The 16590-nt window shown below is 36.4% G+C and overlaps 2 protein-coding genes across 2 annotated transcripts; both read right to left on the bottom strand.

Moving 5' to 3' along the window:
- Positions 1–3587: 3587 nt before the first annotated feature.
- On the bottom strand, positions 3588–7198 carry txnl4a (thioredoxin-like 4A). The gene is made up of 4 exons (XM_082185712.1): positions 7045–7198; positions 6635–6810; positions 6408–6511; positions 3588–3982 (listed from the first exon to the last, which is right to left on the bottom strand). The coding sequence occupies exons 2-4, from the start codon at positions 6785–6787 to the stop codon at positions 3811–3813; spliced, it is 429 nt and encodes a 142-aa protein (XP_082041838.1). The 5' UTR covers positions 6788–6810; positions 7045–7198; the 3' UTR covers positions 3588–3810.
- Positions 7199–7492: 294 nt separating this feature from the next.
- adnp2b (ADNP homeobox 2b) lies at positions 7493–15261 on the bottom strand. The gene is made up of 4 exons (XM_082185685.1): positions 14898–15261; positions 13035–13152; positions 12793–12885; positions 7493–11586 (listed from the first exon to the last, which is right to left on the bottom strand). Exons 2-4 carry the CDS (start codon positions 13140–13142, stop codon positions 8935–8937), a joined length of 2853 nt encoding a protein of 950 aa, XP_082041811.1. The 5' UTR covers positions 13143–13152; positions 14898–15261; the 3' UTR covers positions 7493–8934.
- Between the last annotated feature and the right edge of the window lie 1329 nt (positions 15262–16590).

The following is a 16590-nucleotide window of genomic DNA, read 5'->3' as shown; positions in this document are numbered from 1 at the left end:
ATGGCAAAATGTCTCAGTCTCGTCTAAAAACCCTGCCCATCAGCTGATAAACTACAATGTAATCCACGGAATATATTATACACCTCTGAAGCGTTTTAGAACGCGTAATGTGTGATAAATGTAGCACTGGGGCAGTCGGCAGCTTTCTCCATCTATTCTGGGAATGTCCTCCGATCTTCAGCTTCTGGGTTAAAATCTCTTCTGTTCTTTCACAACTTTTGGAACTGACAATTGATCCTGAGCCATGTCTTTTCCTTCTTAACGATGTCTCTTCTGTTGCCCTTACGTCAAATCAAAAACGGACTCTCTTCTCTGGGTTAACTGCTGCCAAGAAAACCATAATTAGTTCTTGGTTTCCCCCTAATTCACTATCAAAACAGCAGTGGTTGTCCTATTATATAGATATTGTTCGTTTGGAGCGATCCACTGCCTTAATTAATAGGGCAAAGATTAAAACTATTGAGTACTGGAGCCGAACTCATGACAGCTTAATGTCTATTCTTTAAACTTAAGTGTTCTAAAGGGATAGGGGAGTATACCTAGATGTGGATCAGGACTAATGGGACGGCAGGTTCTCCCTTTTCCCCTTCCTTTTTTAAATTATTTTTTTTAAATTATTTTTTTATTATTATTTTTTTATTATAGAGGCCTTAATTATCTTTATTTCAATAGACACTTTCTACCTGTAAATCATTTATCTCTGACTATGTATATAGTTCAATTTTGTATATTTTTATTTATTATTTTATTTATTATTATTATTATTTTATTAGTTCTTCTGTATATGTATATGTTTCTCTTCTGTACATTTGTTTTGTATTTGTTATCAGTTATGTCCTTCGCGCTGAAGTAATTTTGTGAAAATCTGTCAGTGCTAATACTGATAGCCTTGTTCGTAAGAAAAACAATAAAGTATTGGTCAAAAAAAAAAAAATGTATGCTGTTGCCGATGTTTAAATCATTTCAACTTAAATTACATTAAACTTGTAATTTGTTAAACTTGAATCTTGTATAACTTATTCAAAGTTTAAAATTGCTTAACTTATTTTGATGAGTTAAATCAATGTAAAAACATATGTTGTCATAACTTATTGAACATAGAATGTTTTACAGTGAACAAAACCCCAATATTTTTCTATTGCGATCTTGGACACTTGAGAGCATGTGCATTCAACAAGTACCCTTAACACACACTAAATGCACACTTCATCATTCATCATATTCAGGAATTCATGTGCCCTGAAATGTCGAGGAAAACTTTCCAGTTTAAGTTCAATAATTACAATTTGGTATAGTAAAACAAAGTGTTGCACATTTTATTGATGCAGAGATGACTATATGTATCTTGTCAAATGTTTGCAACATGATTTTTTATCACTTAATTACAAGCATCACAATAAAAAAATAAAAAAATAAAAATTCATTTCATTTGTCATTTATTAGGAACTACTAAACAGACATTTAGAAGTTTATTTTAAAGTACAAATCAAAATGTGTAAATAAAGCTCTGTAAAAACGTTACTTGCATTTTTAAAACATTAATGTATCCCAAAAGATTGTGAAAGTGTCAGATGACCACTTACTCCATTTACCTCGGGATATCAGCTAAATAATTCCACCTTAACAGTAAAATAACAATCAAAGACGATTGCTGAATAACTAAAATTATATAAATTGGAGGGAGTTTGTCATCTGACCAATCTGAAGGATTTAACTTGTAGAGCCTCTTCTGTATTATCAGCACAAGGAAGGGGTTTCAGAAGGGGGTACAAATAATGTGTCTCACCCTTCTTTCCACTGTGGAACTCATTAGCATAATCTAAAGCACACAGGTAGAGCAGTTAGAGCAGTGTTTTACCAATGCATTTATCACTTTCCTAACCACCACCAGAATAATGTTCCGAACACATAGTCCAAACAAGATGGAAAAAGACTGAACTGTCATGACAGTGGTTCTCAACTCCTGGACTATCCCCAATAGTACACATTTTGGATGTTGTCCTTATCTGGCACCCATTTCCGGTCTTGCAGGCCCTCTACTAACAAGCTGGTAAATTGAATAATGATTTGAGAGACCAAATCCATGGGGCTACTACAGAACCAGGTTGTTTGGGAAACACTGGGGTACAGTTAATTACTTATGTTTTGTTTTTTCAGCTGTCTTCCCTCATTTTAATATGGTATGTTTTAATTTGAATAGAGTCTGAGTTGTCTGATGACTGACAATAATTGAATGGTAAAAGAACGCAAGAAGCCCTCACGGCCATGCCGAGGAGTTCCTGAGACGTACAACACCTCAACAATCTGCTGTGCGAGGTTTTGGTCCTCTTGGATCCTCTTTTTTGTAATGGTGAGTTTAATGATGTTCAGTATAGGGAAGGGGTGTCTTATTTTGGGAAAATGGCTTTATGAAAAGTGCATATGAAATTAGGTCCACACATGCGTGGTATAAATGAAAACTGTTTTTTATTTTCTGTCAAGTCAAGTTTATTTGTATAGCGCTTTTCACAATACAGATTGTATCAAAGCAGCTTCACAGTATTAAATTAAAATAATACAACAAAGTTTGTTTCAAGAGGAATTTATTGATTGATAAAATTAAATTAAATATCCCCAACTGAGCAAGCCAAAGGCAACAGTGGCAAGGAACCGAAAAACTCCATCAAGTGACCTAATGGTGTCCTAAAACTCCATCAGGTGACCTAATGGAGAAAAAAAATACCTTGGGAGAACCCAGGCTTTTTCTGTAAACTTGTCTTTCAAAGATGATCATGGAGAAATTGCCTTTAAATCCTGCTATCCTGCCATCATTACCATATCTCACAAATGGAAAAATGGTGAGTCCAACATATGCTGAAATGAAGCGCAGCTTAAATGACATTCATCCTGTAAGTAAAAGCAACACTATCAAATAATTTTTTATAAATTACACTGCTTTGTGGCTCATATGGATCCATTTCTTCTTTCCATCAGTGATTCTGCTTATAAATGGGTTATTAGCTCCACATCTAATTCCAAGTGATCAAGGGCTTAGGGTGTTTCATTTAAAAACATTGCAAGGGTTACGCCAGTTACGTAAGCAATGACGTACATCCGAGTGAACGAGACGGACAGAAGTTAGCGAGGGAAGGGCATACAAAGAATAAGACTTAAATGCAGCCTTTGTAACCTGCAGCAACCGGCCCTGTAAGAGTCAGTGAAAGAATCTTTCTGGTGATCAGACAAAAGATTCACTGGGATAGATAAAATCCTAATGACTACAAAACAGCTATGATTGTACTGTAAAATATGAAAAGGCAATTCAAACAGCCCTGATCTACTTAGTCTAAATGTTAGCATTAAACATTATGTACATTTACCACTTTAAATAGGCCAAGTAGTGTAAATATATATAAACATTGTCTTACCTACATGTCTTCAAAGCTTACATGTACCCGGTTTGTCTCCATACTAGTATGGGGTATCCCTGAGCTTAATTAAGGTAGTTCATGTAGTTTCAGCTATACATATTTTATTCTGACATGATTTTATGACTAAACTTAATAATTAGCACTGCGATGATAAATAAGAGCTTAGAAATACAAAGATCAGAAACACACCATTCGATATTTATTCAATATACAGTGACATTTTCAGATGGACAAAATTATAAAAAACTGGTGACCGTAACAGCAACAGAGAAACACATTGAAATATGAAGTGGAAAATCCTAAACAAGGCCATTAAACAGTCCAAATGACCAAACTGCTGAATGCTCAGATCTTGTCCAATGTTGATGAAAAACAAAAATTGTATAAAAGTGCACAGACATCAGTATCTGTATTTGGTTGAGTAGTCTTTTGGGGAAACGACAAGACCCCGTCCTTTCCTTGCCCCCCTGTAGACAGTCTCAACAATGTCTATCATCTCCTGCTTATCTTCCATGGTCCAGTTTATCTTGTTGTTATTACCAGTGCCAAGATCAATCATGATGTGCTTGTTCCTGAAATAGACAAGCAAATATACATTAGGATAAATATGCACTGTAAAACTATTATTGGGTAGATACTGTACATAAATATTGCATATAACTTTGATAAAGTCAGAAAGTAATTATATTGTGACAACAGTTAAAGTGCCCCTATTATGCTTTTTTCAGATATTATCTTTCATGTAGTGTGGTATAGCTGTTTATGAATGTGTCAGCATAGTTTTAGAGATCTTCTAGAGAGAGTTTTTTTGTCAAAATAAAGGGCTAGAAGGAGTCGATGTAATTAGTCGTTTTATTAAATTATTTGTAAATTAATTAAATGATCAATACAAGTCACCAACGGCACATCAGATGCGTGCTAGTCAGAATGTGTAACTCCTGTTGAGGACGCGCTCTTCCTGGAGCAACACGCTAAAACACAGCAACTAAACCCAATTAATTCACAACAATTTATAACAGTAGTGTTCTCATAATGTTATGTAACATGAGAGTTCCAATCGTAGTTAATATTAGTCGTGCATTGCTGTTAGAGCTGCACGTTCTGAAGCTGCGCACGCTGAATGAACTGAAGCCCTTTGCTAGCCGGTTATTTAACTCAACGAAACGCATCCTATATGAGATTAATCAGATATATACAAAATAAACATATTACAAATTGTATATGCACAAATTGACGCGAATGCACAAGTGACCATGAGCTAAGTTACGTGCTGGTCAGAATGTCTAATGGATGTGCTCTTCCTGGAGCACTGTGCTAAAACATGGCAACTAAACCCAGAGAATTAACAACATTTTATTACAATATTGTTCTCTTTATAATGTTATGTAAAATGACCGTCCCAATCATAGCTATTAGTCATGATAAAGCCGATAAAGGCTTAAAATGTAAACATCGACCAGATATGAAAAGCTATGCAGATATGCCTTATATAATAAGACATGTTGATTATGAACCTGCAGTAATTCTCATTAAAATTTTGCCTGAATGGTGATTAGATTTACTTTAACGAAACCACGAATCTGATTTATAGGTCAGAAGCTATAGTTTTTACATGATGAATAAAAACAAACATACTATTGTAAATTAAATTATTTTATACATACAGTTTTATTCATTAATGTGTAATATATTTTTTCAAACGGATAATGAGAATTCGGATTTAGAATTTGTACAGCTCTTTTGCTGTTGAACATCCACATATAAAATGTTAAGGTTACAACTGCATCTGTCTAAAAAAAAAAACAGCAGTGATTGATTTTATTATTGTTGGTTTAAAAGCTTTCAATTTACTCTCATTATAAAAAGAACAGTAATAATGTTTTAGTTCTAACAAGTAAGTTTTTGCTCAAAAGTAACTGAAATGAAAAATATTTTGCTTATAATCCTTACAGAGGACAGACTTCTGTTTCCAATCAAAAGGAAAATATATCGGTAATAGGCCAAAATATCGGCATATCTGATATCGGCAAATATCGCTCATCCCTAGATTTCACTATGTCATTCAATGCAATTGAGAGTGAATTTAATCTATAAGTCGATATTTTTTGCAGAATGTAAACTTTGCAGAATGTAAGTTGCAGTTGGTCCTCTAAGAAGCATGAAAAACCATAACCTTTATTCAATTACTGAATAGATTATATATAGCAAAGAAAGGGGGAATAGAGTTCTAGTAGTTTATCTGAGTGGCCAGATATATGTGTGAATACTTTTAACAAGAATACTTTATTTTCATTGAATATTTAAAAATTTATAAAATACAAGTTATATAAGGTCAAGTTTTACAAGCTCTATTGACTCAATGTCCAATTCTACAAAAAATTATTTTGACTCAAAAATATAGGTTACAGTAAGGCACTTACAAAGAGAGTTCACAGGGCAACAATAAAAACCACACACAATTTCAGAACTGTTGTCACAAGGCTAATGTGATAGAATCATTACCAACCTTGTCTGTGCAAAGTTATATGCAATATTTATATGTCTATCCAATTATGACATCATTAGAACGTAAGACCAATAAACCCTGTAAAATTTGCATTAAAGGAGTGAAGACACAAGACAAGGACATTCCTTCACATTTGTTTTAAACCTAAATTCATTGCAAGTCCTTCTATGTTTTTTAAAGGAAGAGCCAAAGATATTTTCTATGGTAAATATGCTATCAGTTAAGCATAACCTATCTAGAACCAGACACATTTAAGGAAAAAAAAAAAAAAAAATAAAGCTTAAATGCGTAGTAGACTCCCATATGTTTAAAGGGATACGCCACCCAAAAATAAAAATTCTCACGTGTTTTATTTTTCCAAAAATCTCTGTTTGTGTTCCAGAGAAGAAAGCCATAAATGTGAGTAAATTCAATTTGTAATTTTTGGCTGGAGTATCCCTTTAAATTGCTGCCTGACTCACTGTAGTCCTTATACAAATCTGAAGACTTACCTGAAAAAGAACATGACTGTGCAAGGATCATATAACTCGTACATCTTGTTAAAATCTGGCACTTCTGTGATGTCCACAAGGTAAATTACTGCAAAATTCTTCACCTGAGGAAACACTTGATATTAGACACACTGATGATAGAATAATGGAACATAAATTCCCAAAGACGTTCTCAACAAGTCCTACACATACAGCAAATACTCTCTGTTCTAATTAGGAAACTGTACCTTCTCGGCTATGCTGTACAACACTTCATCCATTTTCATACACGTCGGGTCCCAGTCGTGGCCAAATCGTATAACAATCACACGGTCCTCCTCGGATAGAATAGCCTGGTCCACTTGCCAGCCATTGTGAAGATGAGGGAGCATGTACGACATTTTGATGGAAATTCAGCACACTTCTAAAAAGGCACATGAGGTTGTTGTCATAATGTGCTTACAAACCACACCAGGTCAATAAACCGTTCAATTGTAACAAAATAAAACGCAAAACCGATTTGTTTACATTCCACACGTTGATTTCTCGTTAGCAATTAGCTCTGAAGATTCTAGAAAGATTACATTTAGATTTATTCAGTTAAATATTAGAGCTATAGAACAGGGGAAAAAACTTTAAAGGGAAATGCAATCCTTACCTTACAGTTGAAATAACCTTGTTGTGTAGATTAAGTGAGTGTTCCGAGTTTATTAGATGTATAACACAGCTTACTACGAGTTTTAGCACTGCGACTGCAACAACGACGGTGGCTGCCGCGGCCAGTGACAATGCCAATGAACAGATATCAATATCGCCCTCTACTGGATTGGAGAAAGCTTCTGCTCTATGGAGTGTATAACAAGACATCTTACAATCAAAATAGTCCGGGTATTATAAAGATTAAAAAGTAGTGTTTAAATTATTAAAATGTTTTCAAAGGGTCATTCAGGAATCAGACTGAAGATTAATATATGTTATTATTATTATTATTTGGCCTTAAATATGAACAAATATGCACAGCAATCGATTCTGTTGTCTTTAGACAAAATACCTTATGCATGTGTGTTAAATGTCCTGAATAATAAAATACAATATGGCAGCATGGATAATGTGTAGGCAAGAAAAAAAAACGTAAGATATTTATTCCTTGAATCAATTGTTCAGAAAAGGTACAGCATTAAAGTGAAATGTTTATTTCCCCCCATTTTTGTACTGTAAATAATGTTAGTTAAATAATGGTATAGTTAAATAATGATAGTTAACATGGAATACTTTTGGAAAGTATGTCCTGCAGACAAAACTATGCTGAATAGTACTGCAATTTCATAATTATGTGAACCTTTGTGAACTTATTTTAGCCTTTGTGAACTTATTTTAACTGAGAGTATGAATAGAATATGAGAGTGGAATAGTAATACTTAAAAATAAATAATTTGTCACACCAATGGACCATTTAACATCATCCTGGGAAAGAAACATTTATAGAGGGATTCTGTAAGTAATTTTTTTCTTATGACAGAATACTTTTAAAATTGGCAGCATGAACAATGAGTTAGCAAGCAAATATGTATATTGATAACATTTTAGATCTTCAAAACCCAATTTGTGTTCTGTAAATACATTCTAGTTTAAATAAACTACATAATGGTTAACTAATAAATGTTGTTCTCTGATAATGACAAATATGTTTGAGTTTTTAACAATGCCCATTACTACACATGAAAATACAACTGAAAAAAGTGAACTTGTATATTTATATGCTCTAATTTATTTACAGTTTTCATATTGTAAGCTTAGATGTTGTCATTCACTTACTGCACAGGGGAAATAAAGTGGGAAACCAAGAGCCTACAAGATATCCTGATGCTTACAATCATTATACAAGTGAAATGAACTGCAATCAAATTTCTCTGCAAAGCTCCACACTTTAGTTGTGAGGATGTCACTTAGGTAAGCAGCATTAATTAATAAGAGAAAGGTTTTTTGGCAAAAAATCTAATCAAAACAATAATTTGAATACCATATTTATAAAAGTATAAGGCAAGAAAAACAGAAATGAAATTGAACAATAAATGGAATTGATTAATAGAAATATACATGGTCTAAAAGAAAAGGGTAATGTAACCATAAGCATTCCAACAAATATATAAAGAAAATGTCACAAAAATAGTTTATGAGGTTTGGAAAATATAAAAAGTATAATCACACGAATGTTTTCAACCCTAAAACTATAAATGGGCTACAAACATCTATTTTTACATGAACTTTGCTTGAAGTGTTGTCTCAGTGAAAAGTAATGGATGTATACTTTAAAATGATTAATATGAAACAAAACATAAGCATTCACATACATTATTTAACAATAGACAAAATCAAACACATTTTCGCTTGTTTCAACCTCTCAAGTTCTACTTGGTTAACAGTTTAACACTAGTTTTGGTGAGAATGGAACATATTTTGCATTGTCTCAAGGAACAGGTAACAGTTTACGCTCTAAGTAAAATTTGCATTGCAAGTTCTCCTTGTCTTTATTACTATTGTCTCCAAGCTACTCGTTAAGGACCTCCATCTCTGTGTCTGTCACGGTGATCAGCTTCTCGGGCTCAATCTCTGGGATGAGGAGATTATGCTTCAGCTTCATCAACTCTGCCATATTGAAGCCTAAAAGTACCACAGCCTTGGTTTTCTGTATGTTCTTCAGACATCTGGTACGCTTCGTGCCAATCTGGCAAGCAACGTCAGTCTTGTTAAGCAGTAAACGGTTACTCAGGGCAATGATCTCCTTCTTGAGTGGGTAAGGCTGTGTATTAAAGTACTTATTGACAAACTCACGTCGTTCTTCAAAGGGGCGCACCTCCATTCCAGTAGGATCCAATGCTAATTGTACGGAAGGATCGATTACTACTTCAGGTGAGGGGACCATCAGACCAGCCAACCTATCTCGCTCGAGTTTTCTCTTCCTTGCCAACCGTTCCTCCCGCTCTCTTCTATTGGCCTCCATAGCTTCTCTGAAGGCTACTTCTAGGCGCAACTTGCTCTGCATCTCCGCTTCGGTTTCCAGTGGTTTTGTGGCAGGAACAGAGGCTTGAACTGAGGTCGGGGTTGGACCAGTGATCTGTTTTGGATGAGCAGGGTATGACACAAGTGCTCGGTTTGCTCTGGGAGTAATAGCTAATCCTGAAGTCAGTTTATCACTATCCTTGAGACTCTTCGGTGCACTGCGGCATTTAGACAAGTGAACAATGATGGCCTTGGTAGTGGTCTTCCCAGTGTACACACCACCACAGTAGAGGCATCTGTACGATGGCGTTTTGAGTATAGCATGCAGAGTGGGCACGATGAAATGCTTCTCTTTGAGGTGCATTTGATAGCATTCCTTGTTCAGAAGTTTCTCCGAGCAGAAGGGGCACTCTGTGCTGTTAGGATTGGGTGTGGGCATCTTGCAGGGTGCGGACAGCTTTCCAACACCCTGAGGATTGTTGGGCAACATCTTCACAAAGATCAGATCGAGGGAGCTTGTGACCAATGCAAGATTGAGCTCTTTTTCACCCATTATTAGTTTAGGAGCCGTGGTTCGGATGTCGAAGTAAGGGAAAAGCAGATTCCCTGAATCATCAGTATATAGTCTGTATTCACGCCTCATGAAGTCACAGTTGCTCTTTCGGTTCACATTATGCTCCACCTGGATATGGTCGACAAGCTCCTTGATGGAGTAGAAGAGCCCAGAACAAAATAAGCAGTTCATGCCATGAAGCAGGTGTTCAAAAACTCCCTTTTCCGAAATCAAGATCTTGCATGTCAGGCATTTCACCGTCTTATCCGGCATCTTTCTCAAAAATGGAGCACGAGCAGCTAGACCAATCTTGGGCAATTTAGCTACCTCTTTGTGAACCTCTGGATGGGACTCGTAGATGTCAGATGGGAAGAGTTCATTACAAATAGGACATGTGATCCACTTCTTGGTTTGTTTGGGGGGCGGCAAAGAGCTGTTTTGTTTGTTTTGCTGAGCAGGAGGGTTGTTCTGGGATGCAGGCAGCGGTGGTTTGCTGACTCCTTGGGAGTTATTTCCCTGGACCGATAGGACCTGCAAAGGTGCAAGAGTGTAGGTAGGCAAACCATCAACTTTGTTGCCAGTGGGTATCAAATGACTCAGAAGGGATTGAGAGGTTAGCATGGTGCCTCCAGATGTGGGTTGATTTAGGGGCAATCTTGGATTAGCTACGAGGGACTGAGGTGGCGGTGGCCTAACAGCGGGTACATTAAGACGTACGCCTGGTGGTAGGACAATTTGGCGGGAAACGGGTTGCAGTTGTGCCTGACTAGGTAGGCCTACTCTGACGGACATCTGGTTTTGAGAAATGCCGCTTGGAGCAGGAGGAAGAGCAGGTCTGGTGATTTGGGTGTTCTGAAAAGCCAGTGGGACTCCAGGCCTCAGTAAACCCTTCGCCTCAGCGCTTGCAAGCTGAACCAGAGCAGAAGCTTGAGTTGGGAGAAACACCTGGCTTGGTCCTGGGGCAGCAATGACTGCAGAACCACCACTTTCTGTCCCTTTAATTACACCAGTAGCCATTGTAGCGGTCACCGCTGGCGGATCTTTCATCATCAAGACAGCAGGAGGGCCTTGTGTTTTCGGTGCTAAAGCAGGGTACTGTTTCTTACTGTCTGTTTCAAAAATTAGAGCTCTGATATGCACATCTAGCTCCTTGTGCTTTTCTGAGGTTAGAAGATGATACAGCAAGTGTTCGGATGTCTCAGCTGATACGTAACACTTTTTGCAGTAGAATTTCTGAGACCTGTCTCCTAGAGTCAGAAGTTCCCGCTCCGATCTCTGCCCGGCATATTTATTCAACGTGGAAGTGTAGTGATAAAGAAGAACATGCTTTTTCACACTGTACAAAAGAGTATCTTGAATATGGCATCTTCGGCACTGAAATGTGGTGCCGTTTACAGCCCTTGGAGGCAGCTGCGGGACAGCAGGGATAGCAGGGATTTCTAACTTTGCGTCCTCAATGTGGAACAATTTGAGGTGCCTGGAGACCAATCTTGGGTGGGCTATAAACGGGCAGGAAGTACAGGCAGAAAGCTTGCACAGACGCTCTTCTTCATCATGGTAGCGCTGAACATGGGTTTTGTAGGCATGCCAGGATCTTGTAGAGAACTCGCACAAGGTGCAGCACAAACCTTGTGTACGATATTCCCACTGAGAATGGAGAACAGTTGGTAAGAATTTCAGCCAGTTGTCACACAATATTCAGAAATGCTCAGTATTTAAATAGTTTTTGCTCAAGAAAAGCTAAGCACTAAGACTGTCACTAATGATTATTTTGGTAATCGAGTAATCCGTCGATTGTTTTGACGATTAATCTGCTATTTATTTGTGGTAATAAAAATAGACCTAAGCAAAGACCTAAGCCTCTAAAATGACTTAATGGGTTAGTTCACCCAAAAATTTAATTTCTTTCATTAATTACTCACACTGATGTCTTTTCAAATCCCTAAGACATCTTCGGAACACAAATTAAGATATTTTTGATGAAATCCGAGAGGTTTCCGAACCAGCCATAGGCAGCAACGTCATTACAAACTTCAAGGCCCAGAAAGGTAGTAAAGGCATTGTTAAAATAGTCTGTGTGACTACAGTGGTTCAATCTTAATATTATGAAGCTACCAGAACACTTTTTGTGCACAATAAACAAACAGAAATAACAACTTTATTCAACAATTTCTTCTTTTCTGTGTCAGTCTCCTAAGCTGATCACATTGTAAACTCAATGCAGCGATTCTGGGTTCTACGTCAGAACGGCAGCTCATTATTGGCCTGCTCCTGTGTCAGCATCACACGCATGCGTTATGGTGTTCACGTGAACAGCGTCCGCCAATACAGTCGCCATTCTGATGTACAAGCGCTCCACTGTGCTTACTACGTGATCAGCGTAGGAGACTGACACGGAAGAGAAGAAATTGTTGAATAAAGTTGTTATTTCTGTTTGTTTTTTGCATACAAAAAGTATTCTCGTCGTCTTGTAACAGTTCATGTGGAGCAGCATTTACTGTGAACGGTGCTGCTCTGAGACGCACGTGACATACACGCATGGGTTAGTAATGGGTACATATACACATTAAACCCACAGGGCTTTTTTTTTTTATTGAAGCCTTTGTAAATTCACAATAGCACTATGCTATAGTATAGTTTTTAAATGTTTTTTTTTATACATTGTGCGTCCTTAGAAAATGGTCTAATAATACGGTTCATGGATTCTCGTCCGTGGAATGCACCACTTTCAGTATTTTACTGGTTACTCGACACGAGTAAATTGCAATCGAGGATTTTTTTTTATCGAATACTCTAAATTATTTGAGGTATCGTGACAGCCCTACTAAGCACATTTTTTAAAGTGACATTCACCTTCTTTCTCCACCGGCCGTCATAGCCATCAGATAAACTGCACCAGTCTGTGGCATCAAAAACATTGTCTCCTGGGTAAAATTCCTGGAGTTCCTGATAAACAAAAAGGAGAGATAACATTTCAAATGTATATACTTTTTTTTAAATAAAAGGTTATTTTGATAAACATGGACATGAGATTTCAGTTGTCGTGTTTCATTTTTATTGAAATGTAGCCTATGTGGATTACAAAATAAACACACCTGGCCCAAATTAAGACATTCTTCGAGTCCAAATTCTCCAAGGATGTTTTTCACTTTACGTCTTGTTCTGCGGATCTTCTCCAACCCTCTGACCGGAAACTGGTACATGGTCTTACACCTGAAAGAGAATCACTTTGGTTTCTATTCGAATGATGTCATTATTTTGTGATTTTATTTTGATTTCTTGACCAGTCTTGAAAACCTATAGCCTAATTATGCAAGACTACAATAAATGCTCAGCGACAGATTTAGGGGTATTTCACGAAACACTTCTTAACCAATCACTTTTTGCCCAGACAGGCAGAAAAAAAAACTGGGGCACCATGCGGACACCTACATCATAACTATGGAAATCGACATAGACCACATAATGACTACAGTGTCCGAGCAATGAATCCAGATTCATCCCTTGCATAATAACAGTATGGACATTCAGTTCAGATTTGAGTACACAAATCAAAAGAGCGGGGGGAAAAAAGCCTAAAATACTTTGCTGTTAAACCCTTAATAACAGTGAATCAAAATTATTAAATACTTGCGTAATACTTTAGAAAGTATCCCAAAATATGAATCCCACTAGAAGTATAACTTAACGAGTAGTGGTAACATGAAAACAGCATATAGAGTTCATATACTTCAAATGATATCATAGATGTAACATTGGTGATAAATACTTCCACTTGCATAATTCAGGAGCAATTTAATCAAAATAAGAATTTCACGACAACATGTCATACTTCAGCCCTCAAAAGAATATTAAGATTTATAGTGATTTTTTCCCCATGACAATTACACAGTCTCCCTCCCATATTCATTACTGTAATGCCCATGTGGATTTACTTTTGAAGGTTTCTTCTATAATTGCCGTTATTCTCTCGTTTATTTAAAAAATTTGATTTTATATATTTCCCACCTGGAACTGTATTTCAGGCATTTTAACTTAATTATTGAATTAGTCAGTCTGAACAAATAGGTGTGTTGCCTGTGCAAATTTGAAATATCTTGGAAATTGTCACTTTTGACTGGATTCATGTATGGAAGATTATAACATTCCAGAAATTAATCCATTATATATAATCATCATCATTACTCACTTAAGAATTTGGGGGAGAATCGTGCTTAATTGTAATGAAAAGAAGTGCATTGACTCTCCTTCATTTTCTTTGGGTAAAAAAAATATATTTATTTTGTGGTCAAAAGTCGTATGTATAATGTTCTTAATAGGTCATAAAGTGCTTCACATCTCAGCCTGTTGAACATGCAGTGATAACACAATCTGATGAATTCAGTTCCACAGCAAATTATACAACACCTCTAAATCTCAAACTTAGTATTCACGAATGTAAGAAATCAATACGCTATTACCCAACTATATTTAGTGCTATGGCAGATATTGTGTACGAACGCAAGACAAAATATCACATCTCAGCCATGCATCACTCAAATGCCACACTTTATGACAGCATTGTCATAGCATAAGTGCCAAAGCGAATATCAAATTCAAGCTGTAATTATTTATTTATTGTAAGCATCAACTACGACCGGTGACCAAACATATCCGCGCCCGCCAAAGCACACTAAATCTTGGAAACAATAGAGTCAAATGTAACTCTAAACTAGCCAAATGTAATTTACCAAGCGCCCCGCATCAAGAAGAATTCGACAGGAATGATTCAACATCGCAGAACAACTGATTCCCTTCTAGAACGCGCGATTCTAAATAACGCAGTGATGTCATAAAGTAACCTCTTCACAGCTCTCGGCTAATGGGCTTCTTCGTTCCACTTCCTGATCATACCGAACCCGCAACAACTAAACGCAAAAGCTAATGTTCCCGCTGCTATCTAATTGTGAGGACATTACCTTTTTTCACCGCCACACAGACGCAGGGAGGGGATTTAGCTACTTTCACCAATCCGCGTGCTTGCCAAAACCGATGATAGAAGACGTGGAAGCGGTGTAGGATGTTGAAATAATAATTCTGCGCTCTCAACTATGGAAACCAGCAATGAAGAGAATTATTTTTTATTTTTTGCAAGTAGGACTCATTTATTGTGCTTGCCGTTTAGAGTCGAGAAAATGGCGCATTGAACAACTGGGAAGTGACGTCAGGGCATGATTATCATACTGTGTGCCTGACCAATCGAATTTTAGGATGCTTCAAATGGAAAAACTTTCTTATATATCACTCCTGGTGGTTTTCATGGGTAATCACTTGGAGTAGTATATACAACTTTTAAGTTGGGACCTAGTCTGGTTGTGGTTATTTTCAGTCTTTCAAATATTCATCATGATAAAGCACTTACTTAGAAGTGGTCTGGTCATGAGGGGGCGCACTTACTTGTAATTCACAGGCATAGCCACTAGATGGCACCTTGAACAGACAGCTCGTTGCTAAGCAACAGCACAAGATGGGAGGGGTTTTGTTGCTGAAGTCATATCACACCACTAGTCTTCATCCAATGGGTAATAAGTAACAGATAATAGCAAAGACATAAAAAAAACGGCTTATAGCTACTTGCAATGACGGGGCATGAATTTTTTAACAGTTCACTTCTGTTTTTTATTACATGACAAAAAGTTACTTTAGACAACACATGAGCAGCCATTTTTGAAAGATTTGATCATACATTCCGTTCGCATTTTTAAAAATGTAAAATTAAGTTCCGATCAAATGTAAAATAAAAATAAAATTGCAAATTGCAAAAATTGCAAATTTCAGCAATCCTGTTTTTTTTAATTCAATGACCTGATAACATTTCAAACAATAATTTATATGCGTCGTACATTAGTTAAATGAGTTGATATTGTTTTTTCATATCGCCGATCAAAATTTCTTTAAAAGATTTTCTAAAATCAGTGCTAATTTTGGACATTTCTGCAATTCTATATTGTACGTGAAATAAATTTCATTTTTAATGTTTTTGAAAATTATTTAATGTTGTATAAAAAAATTCAAATTATTCTTATATAATTATGGACAGATTTTCATTAAAATGTTAAGCACATTCAAGTGTCACCATTCCACTACAAAAACATAGTCCATAAATAAAACGGCATAGTCACACTAGGCTTGTGCTTCATTCTCTTCTTTTAATATGTATGAGAGCAGGAACACGAACGTGCGAAGAAGTTGCGTAATTTGCTGTGGACCGAAGCAGTTTGGCAAACCCTGTCTTGCTAATTCACATTGAAAAACATTTGACCAACAATTTAACTAAATGTCACTAACTGACCTCTTAACACAATATAATATGCAATATACAGTGCAAAAGATACAAATAGCCTTTATGGGTGTATTTGTCTTGTTTCTATTTGTATCTATAGTTTTTTTTTATTGCCTGTGTATTCTGGTCACATATGGAAATGCAATTGTAATGACTTATATGTACAATATTTCAAGACACAGTATTTTGTTTCTTCCTCTGACAGAAATGACAATAAACCACTTCACTTGATTATACAGTATTGACCAAGCAATCAGCATCCAGTATCAGAACTATTTGTTTTACACAACGCAGTCTTTGATTATAACTGGTAGTTATGCATTGGTGGA

The sequence above is a fragment of the Leuciscus leuciscus genome (assembly GCF_965113295.1).
Source record: "Leuciscus leuciscus genome assembly, chromosome: 12".
NCBI classification, from domain to species: Eukaryota; Metazoa; Chordata; class Actinopteri; order Cypriniformes; family Leuciscidae; genus Leuciscus; species Leuciscus leuciscus.
This window is presented reverse-complemented; position numbering and strand designations above follow the sequence as displayed.

Coding starts and splice junctions, on each gene's coding strand:
- txnl4a (XM_082185712.1), bottom strand. CDS start 6,787: ATGTCGTACATGCTCCCTCATCTTCACAATGGCTGGCAAGTGGACCAG. Junction 6,512..6,634: donor TGTACAGCATAGCCGAGAAG/GTACAGTTTCCT, acceptor GTGTTTCCTCAG/GTGAAGAATTTTGCAGTAAT. Junction 3,983..6,407: donor ACAGTCATGTTCTTTTTCAG/GTAAGTCTTCAG, acceptor TGTCTATTTCAG/GAACAAGCACATCATGATTG.
- adnp2b (XM_082185685.1), bottom strand. CDS start 13,142: ATGTACCAGTTTCCGGTCAGAGGGTTGGAGAAGATCCGCAGAACAAGA. Junction 12,886..13,034: donor AATGTCTTAATTTGGGCCAG/GTGTGTTTATTT, acceptor TTTGTTTATCAG/GAACTCCAGGAATTTTACCC. Junction 11,587..12,792: donor ACGGCCGGTGGAGAAAGAAG/GTGAATGTCACT, acceptor CTCCATTCTCAG/TGGGAATATCGTACACAAGG.